This window comes from Capricornis sumatraensis, chromosome 2 (genome assembly GCF_032405125.1).
Source record: "Capricornis sumatraensis isolate serow.1 chromosome 2, serow.2, whole genome shotgun sequence".
NCBI classification, from domain to species: domain Eukaryota; kingdom Metazoa; phylum Chordata; class Mammalia; order Artiodactyla; family Bovidae; genus Capricornis; species Capricornis sumatraensis.
Window position 1 is genome coordinate 37,928,278 of NC_091070.1, and position 16,083 is coordinate 37,944,360.

The 16,083-nt window shown below is 37.8% G+C and overlaps 1 protein-coding gene across 1 annotated transcript; it reads left to right on the forward strand.

The window, feature by feature from the left end:
• The first annotated feature begins 376 nt into the window (after positions 1-376).
• BLOC1S6 (biogenesis of lysosomal organelles complex 1 subunit 6) lies at positions 377-15,723 on the forward strand. The gene is made up of 5 exons (XM_068964767.1): positions 377-479; positions 4,549-4,690; positions 10,042-10,129; positions 12,075-12,161; positions 12,806-15,723. Exons 1-5 carry the CDS (start codon positions 398-400, stop codon positions 12,923-12,925), a joined length of 519 nt encoding a protein of 172 aa, XP_068820868.1. The 5' UTR covers positions 377-397; the 3' UTR covers positions 12,926-15,723.
• Positions 15,724-16,083: the final 360 nt, after the last annotated feature.

Genomic DNA, 16,083 nt, shown 5'->3' on the forward strand with positions numbered 1-16,083 from the left:
AGGTATTTCCTTAATAAGGATACAAAACTGAAAAGCTGCACCTGGCCTACTGATCAAAGTCCGCGCGAGCCCAACCTAGCCCCTTCCAGACACTGCCCCTTTCATCCCGCCCGCCGACCACCAGAGTCGGGGACTCGAGCCCCACGACTCCCATAGACTCCCAGTCCCCACCCCACTAGCACTTCAGTTTGAACTCTAAAAGCGCAGGGAGGGGGAGAAAAAAAAGGGTGTGGGAAAGGCCCGCAGTCACGTGCCCCGAGCCTGCCATCTTCCGCTTTCGTCACTTCCTGGTGCGACCGTCGCTTCTGTCCGGGTGGGCTCTGGACGCATTCGGTGCATCCTCACTGCTTCTGACAGTCTGTGCAACTGCCCCTTCCCTGTTCCCAGCGGGAGGGACATGAGTGTCCCTGGGCCGCCTTCCCCGGACGGGGTCCTGGCAGGGCCACCCGAAGTCCTGGAGGCCGGGGACCTGACGCCAGGTAAGTGCTATTGGGCCGGGCGGGCGGTCTGACCCAAGTGGGTAGTTCTCCGGGCTGCCCAGCTGGAGTAAGTTGCTTTCAGCAGCTGCTGACCCGAGACTGGCCGCGGGGCGGAATAAGGGAACCTTGCCCTGCCGGCCTTCCTACCCAGAGGAGGGGGCGGGAAACGAGATCTGGGGGTGGAGGGAGGGGTGGGAAAAAACGGCGTTTGGGGTGCTGTTCGTGGGGGTTGAATGTGAAGCCATTCTGAATCTGCTTATTGACTGCAGCACACTGTTGGCTATTTGTTACAAGTTAGTGGTTGAAGATGGATTTGCCAGGATGATTGGTTTGTTATTCAGAGAGCTGAGGTATCCGGTATTACTGACCACTCACTCATGAAATGCTTGTCTTGCTTGTTGACCTTATTGCATCCCTGTTCCATTCAGCAGTCTTTCTCAACCCGAATTCAAGGAAAGGTTTAAACCTGAATGGCCTAAGGCATCTACTGAATGTAATGAATCGACTTGTTCTGCATCCATAGTGGTACTGTGTATGTGTATGTACCATCCTTGGGAGAATTGAGAAACAGTTTGTGTGCTCTGTGGTTCAGATGAGGAACCTTAGATAAGAAAGGCTGCAGGACTTGGGACGTGCCTTTACTTGTACTTCCTGTTCTAGAAACATAGAACTTACCGCGAAGCTGATAGCTCTCAGGTCTTCCTTGGTCATGCTTTTCCTCAGTGATATCCCTCTTCACACCTTCATAAGTTGCTTCTATAAATATGACTTCCTTGTATGTAAATGCAGATTGGGTCTCTCTGCTGCTTGCTCCTCCATCTGCTTTCTGGGTACTTTAACATGGTCATTTTGCACTAATCTTACCTTACAGCATGTACTTAAGTAAATATAGATTTCTGATCCTATTAATGGTGCCAAGTCATGATCTCTTGAAGCTTTGACATTATTCTTAACTCTTTCCTCCCACCCCTGTTTATTCCAAGGGATTCTACCCTACAATTTCCTTCTCCCTTTTGTATTTTCACCCTTTAACAATAACAGTTGTAAGGCTAGTCCAGCTCCAGTCTCTTATTCTTCCATCCCATCTATCACACTGTCACATCACTGCCCCAAGATCTAGGTCCCATCATGTCACTTACTTGCTTGGAAACCATAAATGGCTCCTTACTAAATTAAGGGCCAAACACATTAGCTTGGCACTCAAGGGTAGTCATTGCTGGCTGCATAGTCTTAGAGCTGCTATTCAGCTCACTACTGAATCTCTCTCATCCTCCAGACACCCCGAACTAACCTCTCTTTCCAGAGCAATCCTATGCTTCTTCCTTTCCTCTTGTTGCACCCCTTTTTCTCCAGTCTTAGAATTCTTCCCCATTTGGAGATAGCCCTCTGTAGGTTGTTGGTGGAAGTGTAAATTGGTGCCATCTCTTAGGAAGGTAGTTTTCCAGTGTCTGTTAACAAATGCATAAACCCCTTGTCCCATTAACCTAGTTCTAAGAATTTATTCTACAGAAACAGTGACATGAATATGCAAAGACAAGCACAGCTCACTGCAACATTGTTTGAAATAGCAAAAAGTGAAATAGATGGCTTATTTTCTGTAGGTGTCTTAGTCTACTTGGGCTGCTGTAACAAAATAACATAGACTGGGTGGCTTAAACAACAGACATTCATTCCTTGAAGTTCTGGAGGCTGTGAAGTCCAAGGTGTAGGTGTGAGCAAAATACATTCCTGCTGAGGACACTCTTCAGATCTTGCAGATGGCTGCCTTCTGCTGTGCCTTCACAGGGTGGAAAGAGAGAGTACTGGTCTCTCTTCTTCTTATTTTAAGGCCAGTATTCCCATCATGGGGGCCCTACACTTACACACCATCTAAACAATTATTTCCCTAAGACTCCCACCTCCAAATACCTTTACATTGGAGGTTAGGACTTCAGTGTATACATTTTGGGGGAGGACACAAACATTCAGTCCATGACAGCAGGAAACTGGTTACACAAAATATGGTAGAATTGTATTATGTTAAAAACAATGGAGTAAATTCATATATGTTGATACAGATGATACCTGAGATACATATTTATGAGAAAAGTTACAGTATAAGCAATATTTCATTTGTGATAAAAACAGCGTTTAAGCATGAGTTTGCAAAGACAATTTCTTGAGGGCTATTTAAGAAAACTCCAGAGTGACTCTGGAGTAAGATAGTGAGAAGGCATATTTTTACTTTTCAGGTTAGGCCCTGTTCCATTGTATTTTGTTTTTTACAATGAGTAACATTTAAAAAGAAAGAAAAAAGAAAGAAATGAAAATTCTATCCCATTCTTCAAGCTTCAACTCAAATGCCCACACCTCCTTTAGAATTGTTCCCCAATATCCCTGGTGAAAGTAATCTTTCTCACATCCAAGAGCACCTCTCACATTCTCTGATTCCCCTGTATTGAGCCCTTTCAGGGAAGGGGACTTGCCTCATTTATTGTTGTAACCTCAGAAACGACTGCATACAGCATACGTGCAGCAAAAGTTTCTTGTCCCTGACAATAAAGCACCTTGAACTTAGGGAATAAATGTGTGTAAAAGACGAGTAACAGACTCTTCCAAATACTAACCAGAAGTCTGGGGTGGGGCGGAGGGAGGGTAGTGTCTGTGAATTAAAATGTTTGTATAGCATAAGGAAGGTGTACTGGTTCTTTTTCCTTAAGGTTGAAATATTCTTACTTGTTTCTGCTTATCTGTGATACTTTTGTTTTCTGTATTTTTTTAAAGAGAGTTGCTTCTGTTTGCACTATTTTGTAGAGAAGCCTTTAGCAGTGGCATGAATCATCAGATATATTTTATTAGGTTCCCATCTGATGGTACATCAGTGGCAATATCTGTACATACTTTACTTTTCCCATTACATTTTCATTTCATTTGTGGAGTGCTTCAGTTTCTGGCTAGCTCTTGTTTTAATATTGCCTTGCAACCTAGGGAAATCCAGTTTGTTCATGTGTTTCTCAGGATCCAAATAAAAACCATGCTATTTTATTTTGATCTCTAAAAGCTAATTTTGAATATATGACAGCCTGTTGTTTTTCTCAGTCTTGCCAAAATTTAAATCTGTGGTAAAAACTATACTTGGAAAAGAGCTATAAACAATGTATTGTGGTAAATGTATTCTATATAATGACCTAATTTGATATTACAGGTTATTACCAGATTATGATTAAAGATAGGTATTTCAGAGTTTAATATTAATTTTGAAATGCTTTGGACTACAGTTTTAATAATGTGACCATTCACTTTTTTTTTTTTTCATTCTAGACCAGTGATTCTAAAATCTTACAATTCATTGAACCCTAGTTAGAAAATGTTTTGTATTTTTCTTGGTACGAGTAGTGATTGATGGGTATTCATATTAGACATTTTTGAATGCCTAGCACAGTGCTTAGACTGTTATTATTCAAAGGAAGAGCTGGCATCATGTCTAGATTTACACAGTGATGATTACTATACACTATTTTCTATGATAAATTAAGATGAATCTCAAGAGAGGAGAAATTCTTAGAAAATCTCTCTCCTGCTCTCTGAAAGCTGACAAAACAACTGTCCTTTACATGTAAGTAATATATCAGGCTGTCTGCAAAATAAATGTTCATCCATTTCAATCCATCGACTTAAAAGAAATATTTTTAGGCACTGCATTAAAAATATGTATAATTTGGAAAAGAAGAATTTCTTGCTTCCATTCAGTGATTATTCCTTCCTTTTAGGCCTCAGACTCCTTTAATAATTCATTGAAAACTCTAAATCCTCTACCCTGAAAAATACATAAGCATGGAAATTGCACGTGTTAATGTTCTTTTAATCTAGACATAACCTTGTGCTAGTAACTTAAAAATATTTTTTGAGTGCTTATAGCTTAATTTATAGAGGCTTCTCAGAAAGTAAAAATTAAAAAAAAAAGATACTTATAGTATCCTGTGTGTGTACTCTGAGCTCACTGCCAGCCTCCTTCCCCCCATCCCTACTACTCTCTTATCCCTGTGTCAGTTTAAAAGTTTCCTAAATATGATCTTTTGCTCGGGGACAGGTTTAAGTGACACTTCTCCAGATGAAGGGTTAATAGAGGACTTGGCCGTAGAAGATAAAGCCGTGGAGCAGCTGGCAGAAGGCTTGCTTTCTCACTACTTGCCAGACCTGCAGAGATCGAAACAAGCTCTCCAGGAACTCACGTGAGCCGGCGAAAACCACTGACACCTCTCTCCCCTCTGGCATAGTCATAGTTTACTGTATAAGTAACGTATATACTGTATTAGGGGTATATTTTATAGCATATAATACCATAGAGTATTTCTTTATCTTTTGTGATAGCAAATGGACATGGAGTAATTAAATTACACACATACTATCTTGTGATTTAAATGTAAAAAGTGAGATGAATGCTCCTAGAGTATTTGGTGTCTTCTAAGAAGTACGCCTAAATCTTATCAAGATGCTGATTAGTTTTGGTTTCTCACCACCATTTTAAGAAAGTACTGTCTCTTGGGAATGTTGCAAATGGGTTTATGTCTATTTCTGAGTAGAGCTGCAAAATTGTCTCCATGAGAGTCACATTTGTTTTCTATTGTTGGTTCACATGAGTTGCCAGAAAGTTCTAATTACCTCTTCTTGAGATGACCCATTTCAGTCCTAGTTAATGGAATGGAGCTCTACTAGCTAACTAAAAGATTGGGGAATAAGCTAAGAGACGAACAGGATAAGGGAGAATGGAACCCATAGTGTGTGATCAGAGTGTGAGCCCAGAGTGTGATCAGTATGCAGAAATTATACTCTGACTTTATCAGTTCCCACCCAGAAACAAATACCTGAGTTTCTAATTCCTCTTGGGTTAGGACCTCTCTGAATTTCCCACACTGGCCTATTATTTCTTTTTTGTGGTGGTCAGCTTTAAACTTGCTATGAACAGCTGCTGCACCAAGGCTTACTCTTTGAAAACTAATCTCACAAGCCTTTATTAGGGCAAAAGGAGAGGAGTAATCAACAACATTGTCCATTTTGTAAATATTAGTAACCAATGTTACAATCCTTGGGTTTGAAGATGATAAATAAGTACAAAGATGATACTGTGTTCTATTACATGTGGTACCCTACTGTAGTTAAGGGAGTTTGTAACATTCTTAGTTTTCTGCTAGTTCCAAGTGAGATATTTTTTTATTCCTTGTGTGTGTTATGTCTTGTATTTTAACACCAGTCAGTGCTTGTGGCAGAAAAGTCATAAAGATTTTGTGAGTGAGTTTGGATGATGTGTGATAGACTGAAGGAGGGTAAGCAACTCTGCAAGCAAAGCACATTAGAGAACACTTTATGTATAAAAAGCTGGGAATCTAGTAAATGGAAAGTGCAATTGGTGAGAACATTGGCTGAAATTTAGTGTTTGAATAGCCCCATTTATCTTCTTAGGCATCTGGACAATGATGATGAGGATGATAGTAATTTCAGCTACTATTTATAACAATTGAATATGATAAATAAGCAGTTAGTAAAATTCTTAAGTGTTAAGGAAAGATAAGCACTCATTATGCCAGCAAATTTGGAAAACTCAGCAGTGGTCACAGGACTGGAAAAGGTCAGTTTTCATTCCAATCCCAAAGAAAGGCAATGTCAAAGAATGCTCAAACTACTGCACAATTGCACTCATCTTACATGCTAGCAAAGTAATGCTCAAAATTCTCCAAGCCAGGCTTCAACGGTACGTGAACCGTGAACTTCCAGATGTTCAAGCTGGATTTAGAAAAGGCAGAGAAATCAGAGATCAAATTGCCAACATCTGTTGGATCATTGAAAAAGCAAGAGAGATCCAGAAAAACATCTACTTCTGCTTTATTGACTACGCTAAAGCCTTGGACTGGGTGGATCACAACAAACTGGAAAAATCATAAAGAGATGGGAATCCCAGACCACCTGACCTGCCTCCTGAGAAATCTGTATGCCGGTCAAAAAGCAATAGTTAGAACTGGATGTGGAACAACAGACTGGTTCCCAATCAGGAAAGGAGTACGTCAAGGCTGTATATTGTCACCTTGCTTATTTAACTTATATGCAGAGTACATCATTAGAAATGCTGGGCTGGATGAATCAAGCTGGAATCAAGATTGTTGGGAAAAATATCAATAACCTCAGATATGCAGATGACCCCACCCTTATGGCATAAAGAGAAGAAGAACTAAAGAGCCTCTTGATGAAAGTGAAAGAGGAGAGTGAAAAAGTTGGCTTAAAACTCAGCATTCAGAAAACTAAGATCATGGCATCTGGTCCCATCACTTCATGGTAAATAGATGGGGAAACAGTGGAAACAGTGTCAGACTTTATTTTTTTGGGCTCCAGGATCACTGCAGATGATAACTACAGCCATAAAATTAAAAGACGCTTGCTCCTTGAAAGAAAAACTATGACCAACCTAGAGAGCATATTAAAAAGCAGAGATACTACTTTGCTGACAAAGGTCTGTCTAGTCAAAGCTATGGTTTTTCCAGTAGTCATGTATAGATGTGAGAGTTGGATTATAAAGAAAGCTGAGCACTGAAGAATTGATGCTTTTGAACTGTGGTGTTGGAGAAGACTCTTGAGAGTCCGTTGGACTGCAAGGAGATCCAACCAGTCAATCCTAAAGGAAATCAGTCCGAAATATTCATTGGAATATTCATTGGAAACTGATGTTGAGCCTGAAACTCCAATACTTTGTCCACCTGATGTGAAGAACTAACTCTTTGGAAAAGACCCTGATGCTGGGAAAGATTGAAGGTGGGAGGAGAAGAGGATGGACGACAGAGGATTGGATGGTTGGATGGCATCACCGGCTTGATAGACATGAGTTTGAGTAACCTCCAGGAGTTGCTGATGGACAGGGAAGCCTGTTGTGGTGCAGTCCTTGGAGTCGCAAAGAGTTGTACACGACTGAGCTACTGAACTGAACTGAGCTGAAGCAAACTTCCGAGAAAGAAAAAAGAAATTTATGGGTCAAGTTAAGAGCTTTCTAGACTATCCCGTTGATCAGTGTTTCTGTTCTTTCAGTAATACCATGCTATCTTGATTTTTGTAGTTTCTGTAATGAAATTTGAAATTTGGTAATGTAAGTAATATAAGTCTTCCAGTTTTATTTTTCTTCTGTATGTCTTGGCTAGTCTGGGTCTTTGGCTTTCCATATGAATTTTAGAGTCAGTTTGTTGACATCTACAAAATAACTTGCTGGGATTTAGATTGAGATTGCATTGACCCTATGGATCAAGTTGGGAAGAATTGATATCTTAGCATGTTGAGTTTTTTATTCCATGTACTTAGAATATCTCTTCCGTATTTAGATCTCATTTATTTCTTTCATTAGAATTTAATAGTTTTTACATATAGAGCCTATATGTATTTTGTTAGGTTTATACCAAAGTATATTTTATTTGACAGGGATTATTGTCAGTGGTACTGATTTTTTATTCTAATTATGCATTGCTGATATGTATGAAAGCGGCTGACTTTTGTATGTTAACTTTGTATTCTGAAACCTTGCTGTATCCATATTTTCATTCCTGATTTTCTTCTGTTGTTGATTCTTTGGGATTTTCCACAGAGGCAATCATGTTTTCTGTGAATAAAGACAGTTTTATTTCTTCCTTTCTAATTGTATGCTTTTTATTTCCTTTTCTCGTCTTTCTGCATTAGGACTTCTGATACAGTGTTGCCTAGGATTACTGAGAGTGGACTTTCTTTTCTTGCTTCTGATCTTTAGGTGGAAAGCATCTAGTTTCTTACTAGATGCTGTGGCTATTTTTTTTTTTTTAAGATATTCTTTATCAAGTTGAGGAAGTTTCTCTCTTCCTAATTTGATGAGAATGTTTTTAATCATGAATGTGTGTTGGACTTTGTCAGATGCTTTTTCTGCATCTGATAAGACCATATGGTTTTTCTTCTTTAACCAGTTGATGTGGGTTTCATTGATTGATTTTCAAATGCTGAACCAGCTTTGTGTATTTGGAATAAATCCCACTTGGCTGTGGTATATAATTCTTTTTTGTATATTGTGGGATTTGATTTGTTGGTATTTTGTTGAGGATTTTTGCATCTATATGTTTTGTGAAAGATAATGGTCTATAGTTTTCCTTTCTTGTAATGTCTTTATCTGGTTTTGACTTTAGGATAATGCTGACCTCATAGAATGAATTGGAAAGTGCCCCCTTGGCTTCCATTTCTAAAGGAGAGTGTGGAAAATTGGTACAATTTCCTCCTTAAATGTTTGGTAGAAACTGTCAGTGACAGTTTCCTGGTACTTTGATTTCTGGAAAGTTGCTAATTATAAGTATAGGCCTACTTAGATTACCTGTTTCTCCTTGTGTGAGTTTTTGTAGTTTGTGTCTTTCAAGGAATTAGTCATTTCCATTCTAAGTTATCAAATTTGTGGGCATAGAGCTATCTGTAATATTCCTTTATTATCCTTTTTAACATCCATGGGATAAGTAGCAATGGCTCCCTTTCCATAAATTATGTTAGTGATTTGAGTCTTCTTTCTCTTTTTCTTTGTTAATCTAGCTGGAAGGTTATCAATTTTATCAATCTTTTTGGAAGAACCCACTTTTGGTTTCTTTCTGTTTTTATGTTTTCCAGTTGTAACACTGTGGTTTTGCTGTCCTACTTGTCTTGGATCGTTGACTTGCTGAGTTCTCCTCTCATCCATTCAGTGTTTCACCCTCTGTTGTCTCCAGTCAGAGCTGAAGGGACACTTATGACCTGTGCGGTTTGTGTGCTGAATGAGGAGATGTTATAACTGCCCTTCAGTCTCTTCATTGCTATTTCTTTTTGTCATCATTGTTTTCTGTTTAACATAGTTTTGGAAGCACATCATGTCATACCTTTGTTTGTCTATATTAGTCTTCACAGTATTTAATTAAATGACACCTCCTCCCCCCCCCCCCAACCTCCCCCAGTGTCGCTTATTCCTGTGATCCTAGCATTGGTTGATCTGGAGAAGAATATCAGAGAAGTTGGTTTCTCTTCCTCAGTAGAAAGTTTTGAATCAGATTTTAATGAGAAATCTTAGAAATTACCTGATGTGACCTTCTTACTTTGTAAATGAATTTAGGTCCAGAAAAACTAAATTTCCAAGATCACACAACTGGCTATCCCTTGATACTACATTTTTCCCAGCTCTAATCTAAAAATTCATGACTTCTTTTCCTTTATGGTAATGTTACAATTTTAATATATATAAAACATCAGATTTCTTGGGCAAGATAGTATAAAAAACTTTTTCAGGGATAATACAGAGAGTTGCTAGAAATAAGTAATAAAATAATTAAAAATGGTTTGATGTTACTGGAATCTGAAATTGAGGCCAGAATAAAAGACATATTTGGTTATCAGAATGTGGCTTTGGAATATTAGTTTGGAAAAGATTATGTTAAACTAAATAAGCGTTGGAACGTCAATAAATTTCCAACTTAATCTACTCTTAACATTAACCAAGATGAATGTGATTCCTTTTACTGAACCATCACTTAAAGTATATAGAGTTTATTTTGGCTGTATGCTTTTGTTTCAGACAGAACCAAGTTGTGTTATTAGACACACTGGAACAAGAAATTTCAAAATTTAAAGAATGTCATTCTATGTTGGACATTAATGCTTTGGTAAGTATGATTTGGGGGTTTCCCAGGTGGCTCAGTGGTAAAAAATCACCTGCCGATGCAGGAGCCACAGGAGACGTGGGTTCAATCCCTGTGTTGGGAGGATCCATTGGAGGAGGAATTGGCAACCCACTCCAGAATTCTTGCCTGAATAATCCTGTGGATAGAGGACCTTGATGGGTTACAGTCCATGGGATCGCAGAGAGTCAGCACTTACTCTCAAGTATGATTTAGTTGACAACAGCTTAGAGACAGGTTGTTTTAGAAATAGTTTTATCCTCCCGATTTTGGACTGATGTATGTTTGAGATTTTTTTCCTCTAATTTTTAAAATTTAGAATGTGTTGTTTAACAGGAAACCTTGATTTACTTTATTGGATCTTCTATTGTCTTGAATTGTTAACTTTCAAATGTTAAACTTGTGATAGGAAATTGAACTTGTATATGAAAGTCTGGAATAGATCTGCTCATAAGTAGACTAATAAGGAAAAGTAAACGTAAGGAATTTTGGGGGTGCTGTTTTTCCCCTTAAGGAAGACCATCTCTCTTTATCAAGTACATGGTTTTTAAAATTAGCATTTATTTAATTGTATGGCATTTTTGTAATGGCATAACAAATTAATGCTGAAAGAGACTGACGGTCCTTGAGGGACCCTTTATATCTTTCAATATAAGTGACAACAGTTGCATTTTGCCAGAAGCTTTTTAGCTTTTTGATGAGAGGAACTGATATACTTTATTTTAAGAAATGGGGAATTGACAGAAATAAGGAACTTGTGGCTACCTTTCTCTTTACCCTGAACATTAGAAATAGTGTAGTTTGCATGATATTGTGGGCTTTCTTATATATGTCAAAAAATGGACTTTCCATTGGAAAAATGTGGCTGATTTATGTTTTCCTTTTATAACAATCAAAAATCAAGTCCACCTTCTCTAGTGTTAGGCAGTGACGTGTGGTTGTAAATACAAAGTCTTCTAGTCAGTGGTCCCTGATTTGTGAAGGAAGTGGGCAAAACCCACCAACTTTTGTCTTTCCCACTGAGTTCATATAGCAGCAGAGCACATATTTGTTGAATGAATTAAGGATGAATGAAAGACCCAAGCAGATGTAATACTGTTGCTTCCATCTGAAGGGGCAGAAACTAAGTCTTCCTCTTTTTCCTTCTCTCAGCCCAAGAGTGGTTTTGATTGTCATGTAGGAATTGATAATAAAAGGCCAGAAAGAGAAAGAGGGTCTGTAAGCTCTCAAGCTCATCAGACTCTGAGTTGACTTGTAGCTACATTAAGGCTGCTAAGCTCACTACTGACACATCTTTCATTTTTGTTACCTGATCTTCTCTCTCTGTTACCTTGCTTCCTGAGAAAGAAGTGCTTTTTTCCTTCTCTCCTATCTCTGGCTGAAATGGAAAGTCTGTACATCATTCATTGGGAAGAAAAGTGTCCTTACAGAGATTGTTCTCCTTGGTCTGACTTCAGCAGCCCGAAGAACATGACCAAACTTGTCCACAGCCTTCTCAGGGCTCTTTGGCCACAGCTTGGTTTTTCCAGATGGGCAGACACAACCGTCCTGTGTACCCTGCTCAGTCTTTCCCTTGTACAGAGTGTTTTACTTTTCTTGAATGAAACTGGTACCATTGTTGGATAGCCTTACTAAAATTTCAGGATTATACTGCATGTTTTTAAGGCAAAATGTTATCTGTACAGAATATAAATGTCTATGTTTAGTAACTTTTTAATCAATCTGAACTGAATCCAGTATTCTCAAAAGCCCTACTAGTGGTTTAAATTAAATTTAAACTTTTGGAATTAAAATGTGGAGATAATTAAAGCTTCAAAAGTTTTGACTAATTTAGGAAGAATGAGCTATAACTTAGATATTGGTTTATTCATCCATTTTGATATTTCAGTCTGTTTTAAGTTGACTTTTCATTTTACTTTTCCATCTTAAGTTCACTGAAGCTAAACACTATCATGCCAAGTTGGTGAATATAAGAAAAGAGATGCTGATGCTTCATGAAAAGACATCAAAGTTAAAAGTGAGTTTAAAGTTCTTTTTACAGTCTTTACAGAAGTAGAGGATTGTCTCTTTTTCTTCAGAATTCATTTTCTGACTTTTTATATATTCATATACAATCACATACTTAATTCATGGTACATTAGTTTCTTTTAAAACACATTCTTATGAACCCCACTGGGTTTTTCTACTAATAACTGGGCTGGTGGGCTCACATTCTCTGAATATGTCACTGTAATTGTCATTCAATAGGAGTTTTGAGTAACAAACTTTTTATATCAAGGAGACTTTAAATTACCCAGAACATTAAAAATTGTGACTCACTATATTGTATACCTATAACTTATATTGTACAGCAACTATACTTCCATAAAAAAATTGCCCAGGACAAATTTTAAAGTTAAATATGAAATTTATTACTATATAAAAGCACCATTACTTAAAATTTTTTTCAATTTTTAAAGGTTATTTTCCATTTTCAGTTGTTACTAAATATTGGCTATATTCCCCCTGTTGTACAGCAGGTCTTTGAGCCTGTCTCACACCTAGTCATTCGTACCTCCCGGTTGCATCTCCCCATAACCACTAGCACTACTGCTTTTAAACTAGACCATAACCTATAAGCCTTTTGTTCTCTTGGCTTTTTTTTTTTTTTTTTTGACTTAGAAAAGAGCACTTAAACTGCAGCAAAAGAGGCAAAAAGAAGAGTTGGAAAGGGAGCAGCAACGAGAGAAGGAATTTGAAAGAGAAAAGCAGTTAACTGCCAAACCAGCTAAAAGGACGTGAGAAGTCAGATGTTGGTATCCTTCCTTTTCCTGTTCCTGTTCTCGATTTAAGATGATCCGGTGTAGACTTAATGTTAAGGTAGTGCCTTATACCACTGTGTTCTGTTTTGAAATCCTTTTCCAGGAGTGCTGTCTCTCTTCATTTCAGCCATTCAAGAAGCTTAGAAGACATAATGTTGCCTGGTTTGGATATTTGTATAATTTTTCAACTTTGTTTTGCTTAATTTTTAAATTCATTATTTTGGCCTTAGGTCATTTATAAACCAAAAAATGGTTTGATTGTTCTCATAGTCTAGACTCTTTAAGTGGTTAACATTTATTATGCATTGTTTAGCTTCTTAAAAACTGTGGATTTGAAAGTTTCAGTTTCTTATTTTATGAAATGATTTGCCTTTCTGACAATACAATACTGGGTTTTGGCAGTTGCCTTTTCATTGTTTGGTTAAGAAATGCCAACTGTTTAATCACATGTGCCACTGGAAAAGAGGTGGTGTAAGCCTTTGTGAAGAATGTGATAGAAAAGCGTGTACACAGGAAGTATTAGCGTCCTAGACATAGGATAGGTGGACAAGATGCCATAGAGGGTCCACTGACCATAGACTTTCATCTGCTTCCTAGCTGTGTTGCTGCTGCTTAGTTCTTACGCAGTTCTTGGGTTCAAAGTAGACTATATCTATTCCTAAAATTGGGTGAGGGTGGTGTAGTTTTCACACAAATGCACTTAAATAGTCATAATTTGTAGTCATCACACTCTGTGAGATATACAGTTGTGAAGTTGATAAGATAATGAACTTGACTTTGCCAAGGGGAAAGTGTTACTGTTATTTCCAGCTATCCTCTGATGTGCTGTGTGGCCTTACATGTGGACTTTTTTGTGGTTTTAAAAAAAATTCTTAAAGTAGAATTATACATGGCAACTATCCATTTTACAGATAATGACAAAAGTGGTGGAAAACTAGTAAATAGCTTCTTCACAAAGGAGGCAGCATGATATCAGTGTTTTCTAGATTTCCCCCCCCCCTGTATTAAATGTAGAAATTTATTATGTGAGGGAAATATTATGAAGTTTCATTATTTTAAATTGAGCATGTGTTGTCCACTTTTTTAGTATTATTTAATATCCAAATGATGTCCAATCTCTGTTACACACAGACTGTACAGAGTAGGTTAGGTTACAGATTATGATTAGAATGTGTGTCTCTCATAAACTACATTACATTTGGTGGGCTGGAAGCACTACCCCTGATCACATCCCAGGGTGGAGAAAGCATTTAGATTTACGTTAAGTGCTAAGAACCAGTCTGTTTAAAGATTTTTCCTTCTTTAGTGAGTGAATTATGATCTCACAGTTCACTTGACTTTGACCTTATGTGTAAGAGTAGAAATATATTCTAATTTTAAAGGCTATGTGTTACCCTCAAAACACTAGTTAAAATACAGGGGTGGCAGGATCATGAGTACTGGCAGGATGACGCCACCTAAACTGCTGAACGTGCTCATTCACAACCTGACAAAGTCTGTGCATTGTTTCTTAAGAGTGGTTTGTGGCCCACCTGCAAAGATTATTTGAAATACTGGTTCTTGGACACCATTCTCAAACTGCTGAAGCAAATCTGTTTGTTATTCTTTCTTTTTTTTTTTCTCCTATTTTTTAAAAAAGTTTTGTCAAGTGACTCAGATGTACTTTATAAGTTGAGAACCACTAGTCTGGTGATCCAGGTCAGAGTCTTCCACTCTAGGCTGCATATTATCACCTGGAAGCTAAAAAAAAAAAAAAAAATGTTTCTGAAAGATTTTTACTCATTAGTTCTTAGATAGGGCCCATGCACATTTTAAGGACCCTCCTAGATATAAGCCTGATTCAAGGAACCACTGGTTGAGACTTTGTAGTGATTTAGATTTATAAGGAATAAAATAATGTGAAAGCTACCCAGTAACTCTTGGGATTACTCTTATGAATAAATTCTTAAACTACTGCTTTTGATACGAAGTCAGATTTAAGACTGAAATAAATATGAAATAGGTATAGAATTCTGGTAAATTGAATTTTGTGATCTATTTTAAAGCAGATCATGTTTATTGAACGAATGGCAAGATACATGTATTTTTAGAAATGTGTCTCCATTTTGAAGATTTCTTAAAATGTTGAGAATATGTATTGGCATCCCCTATTTCGGGGGCTTCCCAGGTGAAGCAGCAGTAAAGAACCCGCTTGCCAACGCAGAAGACTTTTGTAAGAGACTTGGGTTTGATCCCTGGTTTGGGAAGTTTCCCTGGAGAAGGAAATGGCAACCCACTCTGGTATTCTTGCCTGGAAAATGCCATGGACAGAGGAGCCTGGTGAGCCCCAGTCCATGGGGTTTTAAAGAGTCTGACACTACTGAGCAACTGAGCACGCACCACTATTTTTAGGTCAGTTGTAAAACAGAAGTACTGTTACCTTGGTAATTAAAATCTAAAACTTTAGCTGTATTTCAGTAGCATACACACATATCTTGCTGACTAAAACTGAGCAGAACCCTTAAATTAGTCTTGCTGTTTTTTGTACAAACTAATGAATTGGTACTTGAGTTGAAAAAAATTGCCTTTGGTATTTTGTTTGGAAAAAACTGCCTTTGTTTTGATTATGTTTGTATATGTTTCAGTACATATATCATATACATACTAAAGTGATGGGAGTTAATCTTGTATTTACTTTGCAGGAACTATCATGTAAATATGCAGACGTTGAATGTAGTATGGATTGTGTCTGCAGTGAGCTTTTTGGTGGGTACAGTTTATATGTGCCAATTATATACCCTCATATACTTGTCTGATTTTGAGCTTGTAAAAATGAGAACTCGTTTTTACACATTTAATAAAGGAAAAAAGGTCTGTGAATTATCCAGTATCATCTGTCAAGCACTGGTGTGCACGCAGCACTGTGCGCTTTATGTACTTTATTCAGACATTCTGTTCCTTTGCTTTCCTCTGCTGTCATCTTCCTCTCAGTGTTCTCTGTAGGTGTGTCACAGAATGACTGGTCTGCTCATGAGATCCTTTTCAACAAGGTGATGGCAAGTGTTACGAAAAGATTCTAGCTGAAACAACCCAACTTTATAAAATTCTTCACTATTTGAGAATAAGTTATACTTTCAGTGGTTTGGTAAAAAGTGCTTC

What these genes read in the sequence shown, in the direction of transcription:
- BLOC1S6 (XM_068964767.1), top strand. Translation starts at nt 398, where the DNA reads ATGAGTGTCCCTGGGCCGCCTTCCCCGGACGGGGTCCTGGCAGGGCCA. An exon ending in TGTTGGACATTAATGCTTTG is followed by an intron (nt 10,130 to 12,074) that starts GTAAGTATGATT and finishes TTCCATCTTAAG; the next exon opens with TTCACTGAAGCTAAACACTA. An exon ending in AAAAGACATCAAAGTTAAAA is followed by an intron (nt 12,162 to 12,805) that starts GTGAGTTTAAAG and finishes TTTTTGACTTAG; the next exon opens with AAAAGAGCACTTAAACTGCA.